The following is a 26,880-nucleotide window of genomic DNA, read 5'->3' as shown; positions in this document are numbered from 1 at the left end:
CATTATTATTAAACGAAAATCCAAATTAAATGCTGTAATTCACCCCGAAGACTTCTGCTACTGCAAATTATGTTAATAATAATAATAATAATAAATTCATTAGCATTTGAATAATTGCAATATCTCCATCGTAATTTCCATCTGTATTTCAATTATAATTAAAATTTCAATCTATGCATTTCATGCATTTCTTACAATTCATATTGTTCTTGTTTGTTTTGAATCTATTATCAAAAAGATAACATGAACTTTATTCTTTAAAACATACATAGTAAATACTCTTAAAAGTGTATTATTGTTGACAAATTAGTTTATTTTAGAGAGCAACATAAAACTTTTTTTGCTAGATCAAAAATCGGTTAATTCAAATCTTACATTGTTCAAGAAAATCCTTATAAAGATAACATGAACTTCATTCTTTAAAAAAATATAGTAAATGTTCTTAAAAGTGCATTATTGTTTACAAATTAGTTTAATTTAAAGAGCAACATAAAACTTTCTTGGTAGATCAAAAGTCGGTTAGTAGATTCAAATCTCACATTATTCAAGAAAATGATCAATCGAAAAAACAAATCTAGATGAACCGTTTAGAATTCAAAAAATCCTCACTCATCAAAGGTGTATAATGCTAATAGTATTTATGTTAATATCTAGTAGGCCTATATCCGTCCGAAGCGGTTTTGTATAATAGAGTGGCGCAACTGACTGATTGGACACCGGCTGCAACCTGAAAGACATCCAGAATGAACATCTTGTCAGAAGCTGCTATTAGGGGCACGTGGACCAGCAGCTGTGTTTGCTATGACTTGTGCTAGCTCATCCTACCCTCATCTTGCCAGAAGTCTTATCACACTCTTTGTCACTCTTCCACCCTCTCTCTCGTACTTTCTTCGCTCGCGCGCGCTCACTCTCTCTCTCTCTCTCTCTATCTTTCTACGTCACAACTTCTCTCGCTCTCTCTTTCATTCATCACAGCTTCACTTCCCCTTGTCAAAGTTACAGGAAACTGGGTTGAGGTAGTCTCACTGTAGACGGAAGATACTGATCGATTTCAATTTTAACGTTTTCTTTATTTTATAAATAAGTGCCGGTTGTAAAAAACCGGTTCTTTTAGAAAAGCTCTGATTGGTTCTCGTGAAATTAATCACGGTTAAAATTTAACCGGCTTTTGTGCAACCGGGCCCAAGTTAGATTTATATAGGTGGTAATTTAAATAATTTCAAAAGTGAATTATCCTACTTTTTGGACTTGTTGTATGAATCAAAATTCGGGGAAGGAACAGTTTTGGGCTGTGCCTGTTGGTCCTTTCCCAATCATTTTAATGAATTGTGTTTTGTGTATCACAGAATGAATAAATAAATAATATTCTGATTGGTAAAATTTTATTAAGGATCAGTAAATTGTTGAATTCAGTAAAATACAGTTTTCGTAATATTTTGGTTTAAATTTTCATATTCTACTGTTTCAGCTCATTCGAACTGAATTTAATTCTCATTTTCAATTAATAATTTGATTTTTGAATTGAGTAAACTATAGATCTTCGTATTATTATTGTGGTTGAAAGTTCAATTATTGCATATTTGTAGCTCTCCGCATTATTAATTTGTGGAATGAAGACGATTTTCATTTGATTTGATTATAAGGTTAACCGTATCTCATTTGATCCGCTATAGGTTTTTAAAATGAAACAACTTGATAGAAATCAAGTTTTTATTTTGAAATATTTTATTTGAATTGCGTAAAAAATTGGTAAAACTTGATTTAATAGTACTGTAGTAGTTAAGGTGCCGAAAATATATTTTTTATCAAAGGATAAAACGGAATTATGTATTCTATAGAGAAGGATTGTATAATATAAAAGCTGAGATCAGTTTCATAGCCTATCATGTAAACTCGTAGAGGAGTAGCGTCTGCCTGGCCAGGAAGGAAACAGTGGCAGCTGCTGCATGTAGACCAACTAGGCCTACCCACTAGTTCTGGGAGACTGAGCATAAGCAGACAACAGGTGCAACTCGCCTCAAGTCACGTGTGTCCTCAACATGCAAATGCAAAGGCACATCCGCAGAATATTAACTTTTCATTGCATCGAATAGTAAAAATAATTTTGCATCCTACGTACTTGTGAAAGATTTTCTTCTCAGACTTAGTCTTACCTTTTAAATGATTAGTGCTAGAGGTACGCAAATTGCATAATTAACTATGAATAAATCTCGAAACACTCCGCTTTTAATGATTGTTTAAAACTTCAGATATCTATCCTATGTTTCACTTATTTATTTACAAAAATTCATACAGGTATGGAAACAACAGGCATTATAGCCCAAAACTAAATAATACTATTATAACAAAACTATATAATCATTCTTAACATCTAATCAGTTTTATTTAATCAATTTTATCATAGGAAATCCACAAACCAAATTTCCTATAAACTGTTCCCGATTACTGTTATCCTCCACCTGAACCTCTGACATTTGTCCACAGTTACGTCTAAAACGACTGACCTAGTTACCATTGCAAAAGACAATGATTGGATTTTCAAATTTAAAAAAATTATACCATAATATTACTATAGAGAAAAGATAGCATAAGATATCCCATGGTATACATCGTTCATGTTCAAATTTCAAGCTGATTTCTTGTTAACTCAAGCCGATTACTGTTGACCACTGCCTATTATTACTGTTTTGGCCTTGTCAGAGTGAAAGAACGGCACAGTATGAGAGATTAACATTGTCACATAGCTTCATGGAAAAACTACTAGGACTATCGGCTTGAGTTAACAGGGAAATTTGGAACAAACGCTCTATACCATGGGATATCTTATTATAGTCCATACAAAATTACTTTTGACTTGGAGGAGTATGTGGAGCAGAGAAATGGAGGCAGAATGCCAATTATAGTGATGAATAGAGTCATAGGTTGAAGCGCAGTTGCCAATTTGTCGATTAGACTTAGTCGACTCAGTGCTTTCAGAGAGGAAACTTCGTAAGTTTATCATGAGAACTTGAACAATTACTAGAAATTAAAGTCAACTCAAGCGGATTACTGTTGACCACTGTCTATTATTACTGTTTTGGCCTGACAAGAGTGTAAGAACGGCACAGTATGAGAGACTAACAGCGTCACATAGCTTAATGAAAAAACTACTAGCACTATCAGCTTGTGTTAACGATGAAATTTGGAACAAACGCTCTATACCATGGGATATCTACTTGTAGTCCATACAAAATTACTTTTGACTTGGAAAAATATGTGGAGCACATATGTGAATATGTGGAGCTTCTTCATAGGTAGAAGCGCAGTTGCCAATTTGTCGATTAGACTCAGTCGACTCAGTGCTTTCAGAGAGGAAACTTCGTAAGTTTATCATGAACACTTGAACAATCACTAGAAATTAGAGAACGCTGGCCGGTTTAGAACGGCAACATCGCCGCCGCTGTATCCCTACCTTTCTTTGCTGTGCATGTCCCTCAAATTCAAAAGTATTCTTGTATGGACCATAAATAGTTCTAATGCTATCTTTTCTCTGTGATATTATTTACGAATACTATATAAACATTTATAGTAGAATTAACGTTTAGAATAGTTGGACTGGATCTCAACAACTATGCTTATACCCTTTAAATCTATTAAATCCACATTCAATCTAAAACCCAACCTCAATTATCACAGTAAATAGTACTTAGTTATATTTTGAGAAACTTTTAAAATACAGTTTCCTACCAGAAAGAGAATTCTCAGAACAATCAAATAAATTTGAAGAAAAATAAGCTGAATTTGAATGTTTATTGGGATGACTGGGAGTAGCGAAATTGTATAATTAGTCTGTAATCAATCTATTTAATCGATCTATGCATTTGAATATGTATATAGTCTACATTCTTTGAATATGCCGAAAGTATTCTTTCAAGTCATCTTATCAGAAAATAAGTTTCATTAATGTACGATACTAATAACATGATTCATCATATCTAACTAAAAGGGTGTGCGCTTCAATTCTATACATAAGGAAATAAAAAGTTATCACTGTTGAGACAACTTCCTGTGACTCCTTCTAAGGAACTCCTCCTTCTTAACCTATTATAATTTGCTTTCGAAATTGCAATTTTCTGAATAGTATCTTGTCGATGAGCCTTTCATAATACAGAACTAGTTTTTCAAAGAGTCGAATCAGACTTCTAGCCGTTATTTCATTGAAAAGATGCCAAAAGGGGTCTTCGGCGCACCTCTACCCTCCCCCTCCCGGTTCGTGCCACACTTCTACGCCCCATTCTTCTCAGCAATCATTATTCGTAAGGGAGAGAAGGAATGAGTGTATTATAGTGATGAATAGAGTCATAGGTAGAAGCGCAGTTGCCAATTTGTCGATTAGACTTAGTCGACTCAGTGCTTTCAGAGAGGAAACTTCGTAAGTTTATCATGAGAACTTGAACAATTACTAGAAATTAAAGTCAACTCAAGCGGATTACTGTTGACCACTGTCTATTATTACTGTTTTGGCCTGACAAGAGTGTAAGAACGGCACAGTATGAGAGACTACCAGCGTCACATAGCTTAATGAAAAAACTACTAGCACTATCAGCTTGTGTTAACGATGAAATTTGGAACAAACGCTCTATACCATGGGATATCTTCTTGTAGTTCATACAAAATTACTTTTGACTTGGAAGAATATGTGGAGCACATATGTGAATATGTGGAGCTTCTTCATAGGTAGAAGCGCAGTTGCCAATTTGTCGATTAGACTCAGTCGACTCAGTGCTTTCAGAGAGGAAACTTCGTAAGTTTATCATGAACACTTGAACAATCACTAGAAATTAGAGAACGCTGGCTGGTTTAGAACGGTAACATCGCCGCCGCTGTATCCCTAACTTTCTCTGCTGTGCATGTCCCTCAAATTCAAAAGTATTTTTGTATGGACTATAAATAGTTCTAATGCTATCTTTTCTCTGTGATATTATTTACGAATACTATATAAACATTTATAGTAGAATTAACGTTTAGAATAGTTGGACTGGATCTCAACAACTATGCTTATACCCTTTGAATCTATTAAATCCACATTCAATCTAAAACCCAACGTCAATTACCACAGTAGATAGTACTTAGTTATGTTTTGAGAAACTTTTAAAATACAGTTTCCTACCAGAAAACAATTCTCAGAACAATCGAAAAATTTTGAAGAAAAATAAGCTGAATTTGAATGTTTATTGGGATGACTGGGAGTAGCGAAATTGTCTGTTATCAATCCATTCTATTAATCTATGCATCTGAGTATGTAGGTTATGTAGTCTACATTTTTTGAATATGCAGAAAGTATTCTTTCAAGTCATTTTATCAGAAAATAAGTTCCATCAATGTACGGTACTGATAACATGATTCATCATATCTAACTAAAAGTGTGTACGCTTCAATTCTATACATAAGGAAATAAAAAGTTATCACTGTTGAGACAACTTCCTGTGACTCCTAAGGAACTCCTCCTTCTTAACCTATTATAATTTCTGCTTTCGAAATTGTAATTTTCTGAATAGTATCTTGTCGATGAGCCTTTCATAATACGGAACTAGTTTTTCAAAGAGTCGAATCAGACTTCCAGCCGTTATTTCATTGAAAAGATGCCAAAAGGGGTCTTCGGCGCACCTCTACCCTCCCCCTCCCGGTTCGTGCCACACTTCTACGCCCCATTCTTCTCAGCAATTATTATTCGTAAGGGAGAGAGGGAATGAGTGTATTAGAGTGAGGGAGAGTAAGAGAGAGGGATTGATAGAGAGAGCGCTCAGTGAAAAGCTGTAACGGTCAAAGACTACTACCATACCAGGATACCACCACCACACTCCTTCAATAATGCGGGTGAAACGCTTATAGTTTTACAGCTCTGGGTTGAATCCATCAGGTTATCTGTATACTTCATCTATGACCAATTGAGTTGGGGAAGAACAAAATGAAATTGCATTCTTTAATGTAGTATCCTTTTAAACTTCCTTACAGCAAAATAATGAGAATTGAAAAACAGAACAAAAATAAAGGATTTAAGAAAAAGGAAAAATGAAGGAATGTAGGCCTACTACTGTTAAAATTACGAACACATAATATTTATTATTGTATTTTTAAAGGCTCTTAAAACCTTTCATTATTTTATAATCACGGTAAAAGTTATACAATTACAAAGTTATACCAGATCACAAGCCGTTTGAATCGAAATAGAGGTTTAAAAGAAGGTTTTATTTATATTTTGAAAAAAAATCGTCAGTTGAGTCAAAAATAATGGGAAATAAATAAAAAATGAATGGCAGCGCTAACTCTTGGCTTTTTGATAAAAATTCTCTGAGCAGTGTTGGAGATAGACTTCCCAATAAGGCGGTGACAAATTTGAACTAAAACTAAGCAATAGGCGCTTTGCGCTGTGAGTCAACCTAGATTCATGAAAGCGATTCTTGAATTACAATACTGAATAGACGTTCATATTTCTGGTGAGTTTTGTTTCTAGCGTTATTCTGAGGTATACTGAACAGGCTTCTAGAAATGTTCACCTAAAATAGATGTTATTTAAATTATTTTATGGTTGAAAGCATTATTTGTTATATTTTCAGATGAAGCAAAGGGGATTGACTCCGTCAGCCTCTACCTACACCAGCTTGTTCAATGCATGTGCGAATTGTCCATTTCCAAACGATGGCCTGAAACGCATCGAACATCTCAGAGAACTCTGCCTGGAGAAAGGACACGTTCTCAACCATCTCAATTATCATGCAATGATCAAAGGTGACTTTCATATTCTTCCTCTCAGTTATTTCAGTTCAAATAAAATCAGGAATATTAACAGTAGTTATAACTGTAGAATATTCTCCTATTAACTCTAAGGCCCGATTTACACTGAAGAGACGTGGCGGTGGCATGGGACTGACTTCTTGCCACTTCCACGCCACTCGCTGTATGGTCTAATGCAAACAGGAGTGGCCTTTCGCCACACCATTTCTGTTTGCAAAAGTCAGCGCCACGCCACTGGCACGTTACATCAGTGTAAATTGGACCTTATATTCTTGTATCAAGTTTTATTTCTACAATATTGTCAATAAATATCTGTATCTATGTATATGTTTATGTATCCATAAGTTATTATATGTTTTGAATGACTGACAGTGCCCCCTGTGGGTTGGGGGAGCTTTGAGTCGATAGTCGTACTCAAGAATGTGTTGAAAACCAGAATTCACCCACAGTATCCATGCTTGTCGTAGGAGGCGACTAAAATGAACCTCAAGGCAACTCCAGAAGTTGCCTTGCCTTCAAACCCACGGGATCTGCCCCATCAGGGCAGTTTCGGAGGGGCAAAAATGAAAACCCAAGAGACCAGAGATGGGTTAAATTCCAGGCACAAATGTGAGTCAAGAGGCTGAGTCGAGGGTGACCGGGCGCCGGGCGCCTTAGAGGCAGTTTGGTGTCTCCTCTCTCAGCGGAAGGACCTACAAAAAGGCCAGGAGTGGAACTTACGTAGGTCACGAGTTTGTGGGTGGAGAGGCCAAAACTCACCACTGCTCAAAGAAGGGCGGCCATTCAGGCAAAACTTCTTGGGAGAGGTAAGGCTTTTGACCCTGCAGAGTTTTGGAGGAGCAAAAGGAAAAACCCAAGAGACCAGAGATGGGTGAAACTCCAGGCACAAATGTGGGTCAAGAGGCTGAGTCGAGGGTGGCCGGGCGCCCTTGAGGCAGTTTGGCGTCCCCTCTCTCAGTGGAAGGACCTACAAAAAGGCCAGGAGTGGAACTCACGTAGGTCACGAGTTTGTGGGTGGAGAGGCCAAAACTCACCACTGCTCAAAGAAGGGCGGCCATTCAGGCAAAACTTCTTGGGAGAGGTGAGGCTTTCGACCCTGTAGAGTTTTGGAGGAGCAAAAAGAAAAAAACCCAAGATACCAGTGATGGATGAAAAACCAGGCACAAATGTGGGTCAAGAGGCTGAGTCAAGGGTGGCCAGGCGCCCTAGAGGAAACTTGGTCGCCCCTTCCTCAGCGGAAGGACCTACAAAGAAGGCCAGGAGTGGAACAGGAGTGGAACTCACGTAGGTCACGAGGACTAATCAGTCTGAAGAGACTGCCAAGGATATCACACTGGATTGCGACAAGGATTGCAACCAGGTGATGAATTGAATGTTAGTATAGGGAAAAACTCCTGGTTTTTGTAAAGGACATAGGTATTGGTTTGCCTAACTAACATACTACTTGGGAACACAATAAGCTTCGGTTGATGTGTGGGGTTCTTTGAACCTCTGGATCCTTGAATCCGTCCCTTCAAAAACAATAAACAATGACTGACAGTAATATCATTATTATTATCTCAATTTCTCATCACATTGCTATGTGAGTTTTTCATCAAATAGGTCTATGACAAGACTTTGATGAATTTTTCTGCTGTGGTTATAGAATGCCCTAACCATTGATACAGTGTTGAGCAACACTGCCTTTTGCATCAAGTAGATCGTGCTTCTTGAGGCACCCAGTCGACTTGTGTTTGCTGCAGTCACTTTCTCCCCATCAATCCAACTGCAGATATTATGACTGGGACAATTTCCACTTTCTCTTGATGCCAGATATCCTTTATCTCAGCTGCCAGGGAAAGATACTTGGAAATCTTTTCACTATAGTAGTGTTCCGTGTTATGGCAGCATGGATTGCCAACATTTATTGAGACTGTTTCCCTGGTCAGCTTATTCATCAGGATTAAATGTGGCCTGTTATGTGGAATCGCTCTATCAGTCAGCACAGATCTGTCCCAATACAGCTTGTGGGTACTTTTTTCAACTAGTAAGCCACAGCTCTTACACTAGTAAGGGGCTTTCTCCGCAATCAACTTATGCCTTAATGCCAGGTCCTGGTGCAGTATGCCAGCGACATCATTATGTCTCTTGATGTATTCAGTGCCTACCATCAACTGGCAGGCAGATTTTCTATCATTATTATTATTATCACGATATTATTATCTCCACAATGCAAATAGTGGTGGAATTCAATTCTTGTGTTCGTTTGTTATAGGCTACATCAACTTCACTCTTTTAAATTCTTTTCTCAAACTATTTTATACTTGAATAACTAATCCATATTGCATCAACCTCATGCCCCAGGAAATAATTAATCCTGATGTGAGTCCTCAGCCTTAGTTTTCAATTTGAGGTGACGGAAAATTACTGTCCTGGATTATTTCTTTTATAATTTAATTGATGTACGGTATCTTCAGGGGCTAAATAATCATTTTTTGAATGAATTGACTAGTACCCTTGAAAAGATGGGTGCCTATGAGCGTATTTAATTAATTTATAAAATGTCAAGATGATTTCAAATAGTGAAAAATAATGTTAATGTTTGTAGCTTATGGAAGATGTGGCAACGTGGAAAGCGCCTTCAAAGTTGTCGATGAAATGGTTGATAATAATTTACGTCTGACTGTGGAAACCTTCAATTTTCTTCTGCAAGCTTGTGCATCCGACAAAGAGGCTGGATTCAGACATTCGCTATTGGTAATTCAATTATTATTTCAATTAATGTATAAAAATTATCATTGTCTTCACAGAAGTCTCTCACATTCAATATTAATAATGATAGTTTGTATAGTATCAATACCCTACCAGTACAATTTTCCCGACTAACCCTATATTAAATAAGTATATTATATATAATACTAGTATTTGAACAATTAGATGGCAACTTATTTAAGGTGAAATAAAAACGATGTTGTCAGTTTCACATAATTTATTTGAGCCACAAATAGCCAATGAGCCAATTTATTTGGCTCAAATAAATTATGTGGAACTGACAACATCGGTTTTACTTCACCTTAATATGGAGAAATTGCACAATATCTCTGTTTATAGTGTAAATTTTAGCAACTTATTTATCTTTATACTATAATAATCAATAAAATTCCGGATCATTATCTAAACAATGCCAACATTACAAAGAAAATGAAGCAGGAAATCATTAATTGGATAAAAAACAATTATTTTTTAAATCTTTAAATTATTGTAACCGTTACTACTACCTGGATCGTTATTTCACATCCTATAATTCCCTCTCTCAGCCCTGCCTATCATACCTACCTTCTTTCACTTCCCTGTCACGCCTTTTCCCTTTTTGTTATACCTTACCTGTCTATTTCTTCGGAAATCATAGTTTGCAAGATTTTTCCCCTCTTTCTTCCAGCATACCACATCATTTTTATTTATTTACATACAAAAGCTCACAGAATAAATCCATGAAGAGCCTTATTGACATCAACTAGCTTAGTTACTACTTATATTTGAAGCAAAATAAGAATGAAAAAATAAAATAAAATAGTAAACACAATTTTTGAATACGGTACTAATATGATTAGACGAGGCGAAATGAAAAAATAAACTAACGATTATAGTAAAATAAAAAATAAAATTTTAGAAGATTTTAGCAATAATGTCTCATTTTTATTATGTTATATTTATTGTTACTATTATTGTAATTGTTTTATTGTATATTGTTCTTTCTCATTGCATTTTCGTGTGTTGTGAATGAATTAAAATTGAAATTTTACAGTTATGTCCAGTCAATATTAATTTCGATTTATTCCGGACAAATTGATATGCTACATAAGTACCTATTTCAAGTCTAGTATGAGCTGAATGATAAATGATGATGAATTAATTGTGTCTTTGTTTGTTTATTTATTTATTTATTTGAGATACATATGAGAGCACAAGGATAATATCTCATAATTGCTCTCTTAACACATAATACAAGTAAAACAATTGAAAATGCAATATTTAATACAAATATTGAAAGAAATGAAAAGTTTTTACGAAAAGTCTTTCTGATAAAAAGGCTATACATTAAAGAAAAGTAAAACGCAATTTTAGATAGCAGAAAAAATAAACACAGCAAATAATAAAATTAAAATATGAAAATGAAATGAAATAAAAGTTTCTACGATTATACAGAAGTTATTCTAGGAAGAGAGAGAAATGTCAAGATGATTTCAAATAGTGAAAAATAATGTTAATGTTTGTAGCTTATGGAAGATGTGGCAACGTGGAAAGCGCCTTCAAAGTTGTCGATGAAATGGTTGATAATAATTTACGTCTGACTGTGGAAACCTTCAATTTTCTTCTGCAAGCTTGTGCATCCGACAAAGAGGCTGGATTCAGACATTCGCTATTGGTAATTCAATTAATGTATAAAAATTATCATTGTCTTCACAGAAGTCTCTCACATTCAATATTAATAATGATAGTTTGTATAGTATCAATACCCTACCAGTACAATTTTTCCCGACTAACCCTATATTAAATAAGTATATTATATATAATACTAGTATTTGAACAATTAGATGGCAACTTATTTAAGGTGAAATAAAAACGATGTTGTCAGTTTCACATAATTTATTTGAGCCACAAATAGCCAATGAGCCAATGTATTTGGCTCAAATAAATTATGTGGAACTGACAACATCGGTTTTACTTCACCTTAATATGGAGAAATTGCACAATATCTCTGTTTATAGTGTAAATTTTAGCAACTTATTTATCTTTATACTATAATAATCAATAAAATTCCGGATCATTATCTAAACAATGCCAACATTACAAATAAAATGAAGCAGGAAATCATTAATTGGATAAAAAACAATTATTTTTTAAATCTTTAAATTATTGTAACCGTTACTACTACCTGGATCGTTATTTCACATCCTATAATTCCCTCTCTCAGCCCTGCCTATCATACCTACCTTCTTTCACTTCCCTGTCACGCCTTTTCCCTTTTTGTTATACCTTACCTGTCTATTTCTTCGGAAATCATAGTTTGCAAGATTTTTCCCCTCTTTCTTCCAGCATACCACATCATTTTTATTTATTTACATACAAAAGCTCACAGAATAAATCCATGAAGAGCCTTATTGACATCAACTAGCTTAGTTACTACTTATATTTGAAGCAAAATAAGAATGAAAAAATAAAATAAAATAGTAAACACAATTTTGAATACGGTACTAATATGATTAGACGAGGCGAAATGAAAAAATAAACTAACGATTATAGTAAAATAAAAAATAAAATTTTAGAAGATTTTAGCAATAATGTCTCATTTTTATTATGTTATATTTATTGTTACTATTATTGTAATTGTTTTATTGTATATTGTTCTTTCTCATTGCATTTTCGTGTGTTGTGAATGAATTAAAATTGAAATTTTACAGTTATGTCCAGTCAATATTAATTTCGATTTATTCCGGACAAATTGATATGCTACATAAGTACCTATTTCAAGTCTAGTATGAGCTGAATGATAAATGATGATGAATTAATTGTGTCTTTGTTTGTTTATTTATTTATTTATTTATTTGAGATACATATGAGAGCACAAGGATAATATCTCATAATTGCTCTCTTAACACATAATACAAGTAAAACAATTGAAAATGCAATATTTAATACAAATATTGAAAGAAATGAAAAGTTTTTACGAAAAGTCTTTCTGATAAAAAGGCTATACATTAAAGAAAAGTAAAACGCAATTTTAGATAGCAGAAAAAATAAACACAGCAAATAATAAAATTAAAATATGAAAATGAAATGAAATAAAAGTTTCTACGATTATACAGAAGTTATTCTAGGAAGAGAGAGAAAAAATAGTAATGAGAGGAAATAATTGAACACACAACTTTAAGGAGTAGTAAAAAACAAAGAGATCACAGTCACAGAAGACTTTCTCCAATCAAACTCCAACCATCAACGAGGGATTGACCTCAGCAACCCACTCCTCACCTCTTTCTCTCTAACACAGCAAGCTCAAACATTCAACCTCAATTTGTTCATCAATCTCTGCACTCTTATGATAGATGAGAAAAAATGGTGGATTGTTGATTAAATCTATTGTAAAAACATGATAAGTTTGTAATAAATTACCCTTATGTAGTATGTAGCGTGGATGTGACATTTCACATCATAAAAAAATGTTAGTTGATTATTAAATTTATTAATATTTTTATACAAATTCTCAGGTTTGGCGTAGAATGTTGGTGAGAGGCATGAAACCACAAATCTATTCCTTCAATTTGATGCTTCGTTGTGTGCGAGACTGTGGACTTGGAAACATTGATACAACTAAAGATGTCATCAAAACAATTTTGACAATGTCTCCTGTAAGTAACTTATGATACATTTCAACGTTAATCAATAAAAATAAGCATATTACGTTGATATTAATCAATAACAAATGTGAATCATCATGCTGATCTTCTTTTTGAATAGAATGCTTTACTGTATTGCCAGTATTTTTTATTGCAATCAATAAGATTTGTTAAAAAGACAGGATTCTTGATTTCAGTAACACAACTATGTAGGATACAAGTGAAATTGAATGCAGTAGAATGCCAATATGTCAATGGACCTGGAAAAATTTGTTGTTAAAGTATGCATTAATAATATTTAAGTTATAGCCTATATGAAACGGAAAGTGGCCTGAGCAATATTTTTCCAATGTTAGCCTACTGAACAAACTTCATCCACGTCATCAAAAGTTATTCTATTTGATATACGACAATGCGATGAGTGGAAATAATAATATAAAGCAAAATGACCTCAAAGAGATGCTTCCATTGATCGTAAAACACATTTTTTTCAATTAACTATAACATTCAAATCTTGAAAGTTATACTTATATATCAATACTGTATTTGACTTGTGTTAGGGATAAATAATATTTTTGACCAAAAATCTATGCCCTTTCCATTTAACTCACTGTTTTTCTTCTAATCGAAACACTTATTTACGGACCAACAGTCTTTATGCACTTCAGTTAAACCGCATCATTTTGTATGATTATGATAATTTCTTTTTTAATGATATTCTGATTGGTAATTGAATTTCCAGGAGCTAACGAACCAAATTGAAATGCGAAAAACAGATGAAAAAGCACACGCCATCGATGCTGGTTCATCAAATTCTTCTCAAAGTATTGGTGACGACAATACTTTGAATGTTACTGGTCTCATTAGTGATACAAGTGTTTCCGCTCAACTTATCAACGCTTCAAAAGTAGAGAATCAGCTAGACACAACTCCAAAAATGACTGACAATTTTCCAAATCTCATTGCAAGATACCCTCATCTGGGCGACATGATCGATATTGGAGAGATAGTCAAGCCGGAGCACAGGTGTGTTTCATTACAGAATTGTAAGCTCATATTTTATTTTTGACACAGTGTTCAGTGAGATGTGGTGATGTATCCTATTATATTAAGCCAGCAATTTCTGTATATATTGGTTATTTATATTTATTTATGGTTATTTATGTTCAACGGATCTCGAAAACGGCTCTAACGATTTTTACGATATTTGGAACATAGTAGGTTTATGATATAAAAATTCGATTGCACTAGGTCTCATCCTTGGGAAAACTCGCTGATCGACATTAAAAGGATAATTCATCCTTGGCTGAAACAGCTGAGACTTTCGTCGTTTGTGGATAGTAAAAAAGTGAGTGAGCGAGTGAATATGTGAAAAATCAAAATATCGCATCCCCGAAATTCATATGATGACGTATAGCCAGGTGTGAAATATGAACACGATCATTTTAGATAATTGTGTTCTGTTTATCAATAAATAAAAATAACGAGCGAAGCTCGGTGCTCCGATATTATTCATAATGGAAACACAAGATGTAGGCTTCATTTTTGTGTCTTTATTATATTTTATTTTCAAATTGGTCCATAGTTCACTTATAAATCTGTTTTTGAAGTACAATTCCACGTTTTTTAGCATTGGATTTATTATTGCTTGCTAAATCTAACTCTATAATGAACTTCAAAAAACAACAAATTTCAATTTTGTACAGCATTTTTTAGAATGTTGTATAAAATTTTATATAGTATTATCCTTCTTGGCTACCAGAGAAATGATAACTGTAAATGTCTGTGATGCTACAGTCGATCCCTCTTACTGCATCTGTTTAAGAAATTCATTAGTAATTAAGACTTATTTATTTATTTATTTTATTTACAATGCAAATAACACTAATGTAATAACATTGAAAGATAAAATAATAAGGTAGTCCTTGTGCTATTTTTCTTCCAAATTTATAAATGACAAAGTCCAAGATAAGGTTAGAATTTCACGTGTACAATTTTTATAAAATTTTGGTCCAAAATATACAATTAAACTATAAATTTTGAATTTAGATGGCTTAAATTGATAAATTGATTAGAAATATTCCACTCATTTACCACTTTTAACGAATAATATTGAGTTATTTAAGAAATTTGGAACTATTCAAGAAACACAAACTCGTAAACACTTGAATTTAAATTGAATATAATTAGTTAATTATTATGATAGGTCATTTATCATTCACAGTGTTTTTTCTTCCGTTACTGTACAATTAGTTCTTGTATTTATTATTTTCACTCCTAAACATTCTATGGGCTGTGCAAAGACTAAAAATAAACTCTCTACTGGTGATATTTTTCAAAGTTTTTCGATTTTTATATCATCAAGCTATCAACATAAAAAAGTTTTCCAAGGAAAACATTTTTTTCCGACCATTACTTTTTGAGATATGAGCGCCTCAAGTTTGAATTTTGGGGATAAATTCTTCATGGTATTATTGATTGAATAAAACAAAAAAAAATTGAAAATATAAATTTTGCAAAAGTTATTCAATTTACCAAAAATAACTTAACCAAAAGTTATTTTTGGTCATTTTTAGTAAATTGAATTACTTTTTCAAAAATCGATTTTCTCAGAATTTTTTTGTTTTATTCAATCAAAAATACCATGAAGAATTTATCCTCTCAATTTCATGGATTCATCTCTTACCGAATTTGAAATGTTCTGTCCCAAAAATGTATACTTTAGGCGCTCATATCTCAAAAAGTAATCATAGGAGAAAAATGTTTTCTTGAGAAAACCTTTTAATTTTGATTGCTTGATAATATACTAATCAAAAAACTTTAAAAAATATCACCAGTAGAAAGTTTATTATTTATTGGAGTATATACTTCTGTTGATTTTTTCATTATTTATTATAATTGTCGACAGATTGTTGCTGATTGGTGGATGTAAAGGATTTTTAGAGCAAATGGATGCAAATAGAACTGTACCTGATATAAAAACGTTTACCCTGCTTCTGGAAACGATTCCTCCCACACTAACTTCAGAGCAGGTATCAAGTTATTATTTATATAAGTTATAATTTGTCAATATCTTTGCAAAATTGTTTGAATAAGCTTCTTTACTCTTTGCCAATTTTAACTTCAATTATGAACATGGTATTTATTTGATGGTCAAATATGGTTATTTATTTGACTGGCTAATTTAATTTTACTGAATCACACATGTATGAAATCTTCCAATCAAAAACATTTATTGAGTATTAATCTATAGTATAACTTATTGCAATCAAAATCTCCCTTTCAAAAATCTAATCTATTGAGTATTAATGTATAGTATAACTTATTACAAGCAAAATCATTGATCTATAAATCCATTCTGGAATATATTCAATATTTCGTATATCATTCAAAATTATTGGGACTAAAACATAAGAAATATCATGCTAGCCAAACTAATCCCATACTTTCTTCAAATTCCACATTGGTATGTCGTTTATGTTATTTACTGCTAAAAATAAAATAAATTCTGTATTTCTTTATTGTTTGCTCTTGCAAACTCGTTATTCTCTATTGAATGTGGTCTTAAAATACAAAATGTGGTATAAATTTGTAACATTTCCCAATTTATTTATTTATACATTCATAGATACAATATCATTCTTAACTCATGAATGATTGGGAAAGGAACAACAGGCCAAAACTGTTCCAAAAATAGGTTATGTTTATCACTTCAAAAGTTTTGTCCAATTTTGAGTATAAAATATATATACTGTATAATATATAAACTAGAAATTTAAAATTTAGATAAATTGATAACCAAATCAAAAAAGAATATTCCACTAAATCATCACTGATAAAACTGGATAATACTGTATTTAGTTTGAAAGTGTTATTTTTAAATAGATCTATTCAAATATAGATTCTGAAGTTACTCACTTGTAGAACAGAATACCATCATTTATTGTATTACTTTGGAATGTTTTGAAACTCATTGTTTTTTTCAGGCTCTTGTTAATGCAATGATTGAAAAGAATATTACGTTGGACATAGATTTTTTCAATATATTGATTAAAAAAAGAAGTATGCGTCGTGACTACAGGAATGCAAAGGTGGGCCTTTTTTCACTTTTCATATCAATTAATTGCAGTTCTTCTATGTTATGTTGTTAATGTGTAGAGAATAAGACTCAAAGTAATTGTTTGAGAAGTCTGGAACTTAGAGCAGATATAGGGTCTAAGGTATAAGGTCAGGAAGTACATATCATCTGCATGATAGAATATTTTAGCTTTTGTTCAAAGTTTATACTGTGTAGGAAAATTATTATAAAATTTTATCAATTTGTGTTTCATCATTGAAATTTATTTTTCTTTTTCAAGATTTTTTATTTTTGGCATTTGTACAAGTTTATCTTTTATTGTGTAGGATAAGTGAAAATAATGGAAACTCACAATCATTATTGCGAAAATTTTCAGTTTCAGTATTTTATTGTTTATTGTAAAAAATATAGGAATTTATCATCATTATAAAAATACTCAAGCAGATGATTTTACATAATATTGTCAAGTCAAGTATTGTCAATTTTTTGTGTAGTTGAGAAGTTGATATTGTGGTGATTATTTATATTAAATAAGAAATTGTCAAAAACCACAGATTTATTGAAAGTTAGAAAGACCGGTTTCGGTTTCTCTGATAAACAGAGATTGACAATGGTGTTAACAACCAAAACCGGTCTTTCTAACTTTCAATAAATCTGAGGTTTTTGACAATTTCTTAGTCTTCTTATTCAATATTGTCAATTTACAAGTTCTCAAAAAAACTGGCAATACATGTCAATAAAACTTTATAACGCTTTGCCTGAAAATATCAAAAGAATGAGCTTTAATAGTTACTGAAAATATTTAAAAAAAGTACTGGTCAATGAATGTTTATATGAAGTCGAAGATTTCTTTGTAATATATTTTTAAACTGATGTTTTCTGTGTTATTAATGACGTTGTTTTATTTAACATTTTAATGTTGTGTGACAATAAATGATTTGATTTGCTTGTGCCGTAGGCCTATGCATTTCATGGTTATCATTATTTATTATGTATAATGTTTATATAAATAATATATATTTTACTGCAACAAAAGCAAATCCACAAGCATTCAATAACATAAAATTTATTTGAATATATCTAGAAAATGCATTGAACTCTATGAATCAATTAAACCCCCCTACTCAAAATAGCATGTAAATTACAGTACTTGTTAAAATTTTCATCTAATTCATGACTTCTCGTTCCAGGCTGTTTTAAAAATGATAAGACAACATAACTTGAGCCCTGATATTGTAACATTTGGTGTTTTGTCTCTGTCATGCACAACTTTAGAAGAGGCCATCGAACTTAGAGAAAGCATCGATGAAGTTGGATACCGGTAAGAAATATATATTTCTAGGTTATATCACTCTTGAAAAATATTCTTGAAGTGCAGCTCCTCAAATAGCTCAATGTTGGCCATTAACAGAAGGCATTTTCGAGAATATTGAGTAGAATAAATTGTCTGTCTCGAAGTTCAGCTGCTCGTGATACAAAAATCTTACAGTGCAATTTTTGAAACTGAAAATGTTTTGTTCTATTGAAGTGGCCATGACAGCTGAAGACATCCTGCACGTAAGTCATAAGTGTCAAATCGTGTTTTCAAATATATTAGTTTAGTTTAGTTTTATTCTAAGTCATTGACCAGCGCTGCTGGTTATACTGTGTCAGGGTTTATAAAACATGTCACAAAAAAGTATCAAAATGTCATCTCACTATCAAGAAATTCACTCAGGCTATAGAATGGATGCTCCACCAAGAGTGATTTCAAAATTGCTCGGAACTGTCTATCACTTCAACTATCCTTGACCCACTCTGGCAGCTTATTAAACATCTTGAAGGCAATGAAAGGATAACTCCTCTGAGTCCTTACCAAACGGCATCTTGGCATGTTGATGAGGTGAGTCTGACAGGTTCCACAGCCATGTATCTCAACACGAGTATCAGCACTCCTAGCTCTGTCTCTGATGCGAACCAGACATTAAAGAATGTACTGATTTACAACAGTAAGCATTTTTAGCCTCTTGAAGAGTGGTCTGCAATGAACCATGTAGTCACTGCCCGTCAGCACTCGCACAGCCTTTTTCTGTAGAAGCAGCACATCACCAAGTCGTCCAGAGTGACCCCACAGGTGAAGTCCATAACATACATGGCTGTGAAACATGGCATAGTAGATAGTAAGCAGGTATCCGGCACCAATTTCCGATTTCAACTTTCGCAGAAGATGGAGCGCACAGGACAGCTTGGAGCAAACATTGACAATATGACTTGTCCAGCTTATTCTGGTATTCAAGGAAAAACCCAGCAACTTCACATCAGTTTCAACCACTCGACCAGCCTGTCCTGTGCTTCTGTGTCTTGTCCTTGTTCAGCAGCTACTTGTTTTGGTTGAACCATCTCTCAGCAGACCTCAAAGAACTATCAGCAGCTTGCCCCAGCAACTGCACATCACGTCCTCTATTGATCAGTGTAGTGTCGTCAACATATACCAAAGCGTTCATTTTCAGACCAATGTCATTAATTGAAATGATAAAGAAGAGAGAGGGCCCAGAACCGACTGGAAAAATAATATCAATTGTTACATTATTTTTTCAAGTAGGCTACCTATAATGAGGTCGACGTTATAATGGCAGTGTTCGATTGGCAATGGTATTGCTATCCTTGTCTATCATTCAACAGAGCGAATAGCGCTATCTCTTTTTCGCTTTTCTCTGTTGCCAGATCGTCTTTCAACAATGCAGAATTAATAATGAATTAACAAAATATTTCATCTCAATTATGAAAATTCATTATGAAATTATTGAAAAATATAATTTCTTGCTTAATAAAATATAATGATTATTTTAAATGACAATGAACAGTTAATATTACATCAATAAACTTGTATCAGCTACTCTATAGAAGGCATTGTCAAGACAGAGGATCGGCAACGTTGATCTCCTATCTTTCTCCACTGCCATTATAACCTGGACCTCACTATAGACTCAATAATCAATTATGGTATCCATTCCAGTGGTACGTATTCAACACTATTAAGTCTAATTGAAAACTAAACAATGATGTATTAGCAACAAAGTGAAAAACATCATATTCTTCAACTTGTGTAAATTTTCATAAATTATACAACAAAATTTTCTTTTAGAGTAAACGTGGAAATCCTTGGAGGCTTGTTGAAACAAGCTTGCGTACAATGGGATTGTAATTACGTTTTGTTCGTATTGAAAGTACTAGTTGAAGAAGGAATCACTCCTAGTCCTGAATTCATGGAAACTGTCAAGAGATTCTATAATTCGGTTAATGGATTCATAAAAAATGAGGTAAACGAATTAAAACCTTTCACTATTTAACAGATTTTTATTTCACTATTCAACTACCGGTAACTTACCCCTTAGGCTTAGACAGAAGCAAAATGCACTGGATGGAATTTTTTTCCAGAAAAATCTTCAAATTTCTTCCCACTATTTATTCATTAATGTTTGTCTTTATGGTGTTAATATTTTGTATAATAATCATCACATCTATAGATACAATAAAAGTTTCCATAATTTATTGAAAAATGCACCTTTTTGCTGTTTCAGTCAGAAAAATATAATCTCATTATTGATTGTAAATGTTCAAGACCATTGAAAGAAGCTTAATAATATAAATCTAAGAGTTATTCTTCAATTCGTGCCTATATTATTTAACATGCACTCAATTTTTTCATATGTGGGAGTGTTTTGTAAATAGAGTAGCCTGCATTCAAGGTGATTTCCGAATCACAAGTTGAGTTGTAATGACAGATTAGTTCTGATTTGTTGTTGCCAGTCACCAATCAAAGTTCTAATTCGTATAATGTTGAAGAAAAATAGTGTTATATTAGTAGTCCAGTCAATATAGAAATACAAAATGTGGGATGAATTTGTAACATTTCCCAATTTATTTATCTAAAAATTCATAGATACAAAAATATCATTTTCAACTCATGAATGATTGGGAAAGGAACAACAGGCCAAAACTGTTCCAAAAAAGTGTCCAATTTTGTGTATAAAATATATATTGTATATATAAACTAGAAATTTAAAATTTAGATAATTTGATAACCAAATCAAAAAAGAATATTCCACTAAATCATCACTGATAAAACTGGATAATACTGTATTTAGTTTGAAAGTGTTTTTATTTTCAAATAGATCTATTCAAATATAGATTCTGAAGTTACTCACTTGTAGAACAGAATACCATCATTTATTGTATTACTTTGGAATGTTTTGAAACTCATTGTTTTTTTCAGGCTCTTGTTAATGCAATGATTGAAAAGAATATTACGTTGGACATAGATTTTTTCAATATATTGATTAAAAAAAGAAGTATGCGTCGTGACTACAGGAATGCAAAGGTGGGTTTTTTCACTTTTCATATCAATTAATTGCAGTTCTTCTATGTTATGTTGTTAATGTGTAGAGAATAAGACTCAAAGTAATTGTTTGAGAAGTCTGGAACTTAGAGCAGATATAGGGTCTAAGGTATAAGGTCTGGAAGTACATATCATCTGCATGATAGAATATTTTAGCTTTTGTTCAAAGTTTATACTGTGTAGGAAAATTATTATAAAATTGTATCAATTTGTGTTTCATCATTGAAATTTATTTTTCTTTTTCAACATTTTTTATTTTTGGCATTTGTACAAGTTTATCTTTTATTGTGTAGGATAAGTAAAAATAATGGAAACTCACAATCATTATTGCGAAAACTTTCAGTTTCAGTATTTTATTGTTTATTGTAAAAAATATAGGAATTTATCATCATTATAAAATTACTCAAGCAGATGATTTTACATAATATTGTCAAGTCAAGTATTGTCAATTTTTTGTGTAGTTGAGAAGTTGATATTGTGGTGATTATTTATATTAGAAATTGTCAAAAACCACAGATTTATTGAAAGTTAGAAAGACCGGTTTCGGTTTCTCTGATAAACAGAGATTGACAATGGTGTTAACAACCAAAACCGGTCTTTCTAACTTTCAATAAATCTGAGGTTTTTGGCAATTTATTAGTCTTCTTATTCAATATTGTCAATTTACAAGTTCTCAAAAAAACTGGCAATACATGTCAATAAAACTTTATAACGCTTTGCCTGAAAATATCAAAAGAATGAGCTTTAATAGTTACTGAAAATATTTAAAAAAAAGTACTGGTCAATGAATGTTTATATGAAGTCGAAGATTTATTTGTAATATATTTTTAAACTGATGTTTTCTGTGTTATTAATGACGTTGTTTTATTTAACATTTTAATGTTGTGTGACAATAAATGATTTGATTTGCTTGTGCCGTAGGCCTATGCATTTCATGGTTATCATTATTTATTATGTATAATGTTTATATAAATAATATATATTTTACTGCAACAAGCAAATCCACAAGCATTCAATAACATAAAATTTATTTGAATATATCTAGAAAATGCATTGAACTCTATGAATCAATTAAACCCCCCTACTCAAAATATAAGCATGTAAATTACAGTACTTGTTAAAAGTTTCATCTAATTCATGACTTCTCGTTCCAGGCTGTTTTAAAAATGATAAGACAACATAACTTGAGCCCTGATATTGTAACATTTGGTGTTTTGTCTCTGTCATGCACAACTTTAGAAGAGGCCATCGAACTTAGAGAAAGCATCGATGAAGTTGGATACCGGTAAGAAATATATATTTCTAGGTTATATCACTCTTGAAAAATATTCTTGAAGTGCAGCTCCTCAAATAGCTCAATGTTGGCCATTAACAGAAGACATTTTCGAGAATATTGAGTAGAATAAATTGTCTGTCTCGAAGTTCAGCTGCTCGTGATACAAAAATCTTACAGTGCAATTTTTGAAACTGAAAATGTTTTGTTCTATTGAAGTGGCCATGACAGCTGAAGACATCCTGCACGTAAGTCATAAGTGTCAAATCGTGTTTTCAAATATATTAGTTTAGTTTAGTTTTATTCTAAGTCATTGACCAGCGCTGCTGGTTATACTGTGTCAGGGTTTATAAAACAAACATGTCACAAAAAAGTATCAAAATGTCATCTCACTATCAAGAAATTCACTCAGGCTATAGAATGGATGCTCCACCAAGAGTGATTTCAAAATTGCTCGGAACTGTCTATCACTTCAACTATCCTTGACCCACTCTGGCAGCTTATTAAACATCTTGAAGGCAATGAAAGGATAACTCCTCTGAGTCCTTACCAAACGGCATCTTGGCATGTTGATGAGGTGAGTCTGACAGGTTCCATAGCCATGTATCTCAACACGAGTATCAGCACTCCTAGCTCTGTCTCTGATGCGAACCAGACATTAAAGAATGTACTGATTTACAACAGTAAGCATTTTTGCCTCTTGAAGAGTGGTCTGCAATGAACCATGTAGTCACTGCCCGTCAGCACTCGCACAGCCTTTTTCTGTAGAAGCAGCACATCACCAAGTCGTCCAGAGTGACCCCACAGGTGAAGTCCATAACAGACATGGCTGTGAAACATGGCATAGTAGACAGTAAGCAGGTATCCGGCACCAATTTCCGATTTCAACTTTCGCAGAAGATAGAGCGCACAGGACAGCTTGGAGCAAACATTGACAATATGACTTGTCCAGCTTATTCTGGTATTCAAGGAAAAACCCAGCAACTTCACATCAGTTTCAACCACTCGACCAGCCTGTCCTGTGCTTCTGTGTCTTGTCCTTGTTCAGCAGCTACTTGTTTTGGTTGAACCATCTCTCAGCAGACCTCAAAGAACTATCAGCAGCTTGCCCCAGCAACTGTACATCACGTCCTCTATTGATCAGTGTAGTGTCGTCAACATATACCAAAGCGTTCATTTTCAGACCAATGTCATTAATTGAAATGATAAAGAAGAGAGAGGGCCCAGAACCGATTAGAAAAATAATATCAATTGTTACATTATTTTTTCAAGTAGGCTACCTATAATGAGGTCGACGTTATAATGGCAGTGTTCGATTGGCAATGGTATTGCTATCCTTGTCTATCATTCAACAGAGCGAATAGCGCTATCTCTTTTTCGCTTTTCTCTGTTGCCAGATCGTCTTTCAACAATGCAGAATTAATAATGAATTAACAAAATATTTCATCTCAATTATGAAAATTAATTATGAAATTATTGAAAAATATAATTTCTTGCTTAATAAATGATTATTTTAAATGACAATGAACAGTTAATATTACATCAATAAACTTGTATCAGCTACTCTATAGAAGGCATTGTCAAGACAGAGGATCGGCAACGTTGATCTCCTATCTTTCTCCACTGCCATTATAACCTGGACCTCACTATAGACTCAATAATCAATTATGGTATCCATTCCAGTGGTACGTATTCAACACTATTAAGTCTAATTGAAAACTAAACAATGATGTATTAGCAACAAAGTGAAACACATCATATTCTTCAACTTGTGTAAATTTTCATCAATTATTCAAACAAAATTTTCTTTCAGAGTAAACGTGGAAATCCTTGGAGGCTTGTTGAAACAAGCTTGCGTACAATGGGATTGTAATTACGTTTTGTTCGTATTGAAAGTACTAGTTGAAGAAGGAATCACTCCTAGTCCTGAATTCATGGAAACTGTCAAGAGATTCTATAATTCGGTTAATGGATTCATAAAAAATGAGGTAAACGAATTAAAACCTTTCACTATTTAACAGATTTTTATTTCACTATTCAACTACCGGTAACTTACCCCTTAGGCTTAGACAGAAGCAAAATGCACTGGATGGAATTTTTTTCCAGAAAAATCTTCAAATTTCTTCCCACTATTTATTCATTAATGTTTGTCTTTATGGTATTAATATTTTGTATAATAATCATCACATCTATAGATACAATAAAAGTTTCCATAATTTATTGAAAAATGCACCTTTTTGCTGTTTCAGTCAGAAAAATATAATCTCATTATTGATTGTAAATCTTCAAGACCATTGAAAGAAGCTTAATAATATAAATCTAAGAGTTATTCTTCAATTCGTGCCTATATTATTCAACATGCACTCAATTTTTTCATATGTGGGAGTGTTTTGTAAATAGAGTAGCCTGCATTCAAGGTGATTTCCGAATCACAAGTTGAGTTGTAATGACAGATTAGTTCTGATTTGTTGTTGCCAGTCACCAATCAAAGTTCTAATTCGTATAATGTTGAAGAAAAATAGTGTTATATTAGTAGTCCAGTCAATATAGACATAAAAAAGGGGGTGTGCATGCAATTTATATTGTAGTTCTGATTTTTTACTTTCCTTGCCCTATTACCATAGGTAAGGAAAGTATTGCTTTCCGAAAAAAATTAAGGTACCCGAATTTCTATACGTTTCAAGGTCCCCTGAGTCCAAAAAAGTGGTTTTTGGGTATTGTTCTGTATGTATGTGTGTGTGTGTGTGTGTGTGTGTGTATGAGTGTATGTGCGTCTGTGTAAACGATATCTCATCTCCCAGTTAACGGAATGACTTGAAATTTGGAACTTAAGGTCCTTACAATATAAGCACACGAACAATTTCGATCAAATGCAATTCAAGATGGCGGCTAAAATGGAGAAAATGTTGTCAAAAACAGGGGTTTTCGCGATTTTCTCGAAAACGGCTCCAACGATTTTGATTAAATTTATACCTAAAATAGTCATTGATAAGTTCTATCAACTGCCACAAGTGCCATATCTGTAAAAATTTCAGGAGCTCCGCCCCATCTATGCAAATTTTGATTTTAGATTCCCAATTATTAGGCTTCAGATACAATTAAAACAAAAAATAATGAGTGGAAAAGACTGAGCATGAAAATCTCTACGATTAATGTTCTGTAACATTTTCACCTAAAATTGAAAATAAGCACAAAATTCGAGAAATTGTGATTATCCAATTGCAAACTATTGGCAACTGTTGATTCTATTAAATGACTCACTATGAACAGATAGCAGACCTCGTATGTCCCCAGCGTTATTGTCCTGTCACCAGCTGGTTTAGATCATTGTTTATAAGTAGACTTGAGATGCGCGTGAACACTAGCGTCAGGTGATAAATTTTCATAACGGCAAGGAAAGTTGTGTGAGTGCGCCACACCAGATTTTTAATATATTATTTGGGTACATAAGAGAAGTCCAGAACCAATTTCTTCATGCAAAATTTCCTTGTGCTATATACAGGGTGGTCCAAAAACCTCGTATTTTCGGCTCATTTTCCAGTTTTCAGCTATTTCTGCCAAATCTCGTAATCGGACAGAAAAATTTGCTCTGGCCATTTTTTGTATATTGGAAAAGTGGCTTAAGTACACTCAACAATAAATTTCCCATTTTTCAACCGAATTTGACTTATGATGCATGATTTTGGACCGCCTTTACGAGCCGGGAAGAATGAAGTGTAGTACGATGAAATCTGAGCATTGTGTCAAAAGTTATAAGTGTTTGAAATTTGAATCCTTGAGGTGTCCATAAGCGCGCCTCTCCACTAGGAAATACTGAAATGAAGTGGACCACTCTGTATATAGCACAAGGAAATTTTGCATGAAGAAATTGATTCTGGACTTCTCTTATGTACCCAAATAATATATTAAAAAATCAGAACTACAATATAAATTGCATGCACCAATGTAGCCTATATAGTGGCTGGACTATAGAGTTTAATCCTACATATATTTTTTTAATTAT

The 26,880-nt window shown here is 33.1% G+C and overlaps 1 protein-coding gene across 1 annotated transcript in view; it reads left to right on the top strand.

Annotated features, from left to right (window-relative positions):
* LOC111049388 (pentatricopeptide repeat-containing protein 1, mitochondrial-like) overlaps positions 1 to 26,880 on the top strand; it is a 40,727-nt gene that overhangs the window by 12,532 nt on the left and 1,315 nt on the right. The window contains exons 4-11 of the mRNA XM_039429722.1: positions 6,597 to 6,768; positions 9,362 to 9,510; positions 13,020 to 13,160; positions 13,891 to 14,174; positions 16,057 to 16,180; positions 17,135 to 17,239; positions 18,417 to 18,547; positions 20,351 to 20,525. Coding sequence (XP_039285656.1) covers positions 6,597 to 6,768; positions 9,362 to 9,510; positions 13,020 to 13,160; positions 13,891 to 14,174; positions 16,057 to 16,180; positions 17,135 to 17,239; positions 18,417 to 18,547; positions 20,351 to 20,525 — 1,281 coding nt within the window. The remainder of the gene's footprint in view (positions 1 to 6,596; positions 6,769 to 9,361; positions 9,511 to 13,019; positions 13,161 to 13,890; positions 14,175 to 16,056; positions 16,181 to 17,134; positions 17,240 to 18,416; positions 18,548 to 20,350; positions 20,526 to 26,880) is intronic.

The sequence above is a fragment of the Nilaparvata lugens genome, chromosome 5, assembly GCF_014356525.2.
Source record: "Nilaparvata lugens isolate BPH chromosome 5, ASM1435652v1, whole genome shotgun sequence".
Classification (NCBI taxonomy): domain Eukaryota; kingdom Metazoa; phylum Arthropoda; class Insecta; order Hemiptera; family Delphacidae; genus Nilaparvata; species Nilaparvata lugens.
This window is presented reverse-complemented; position numbering and strand designations above follow the sequence as displayed.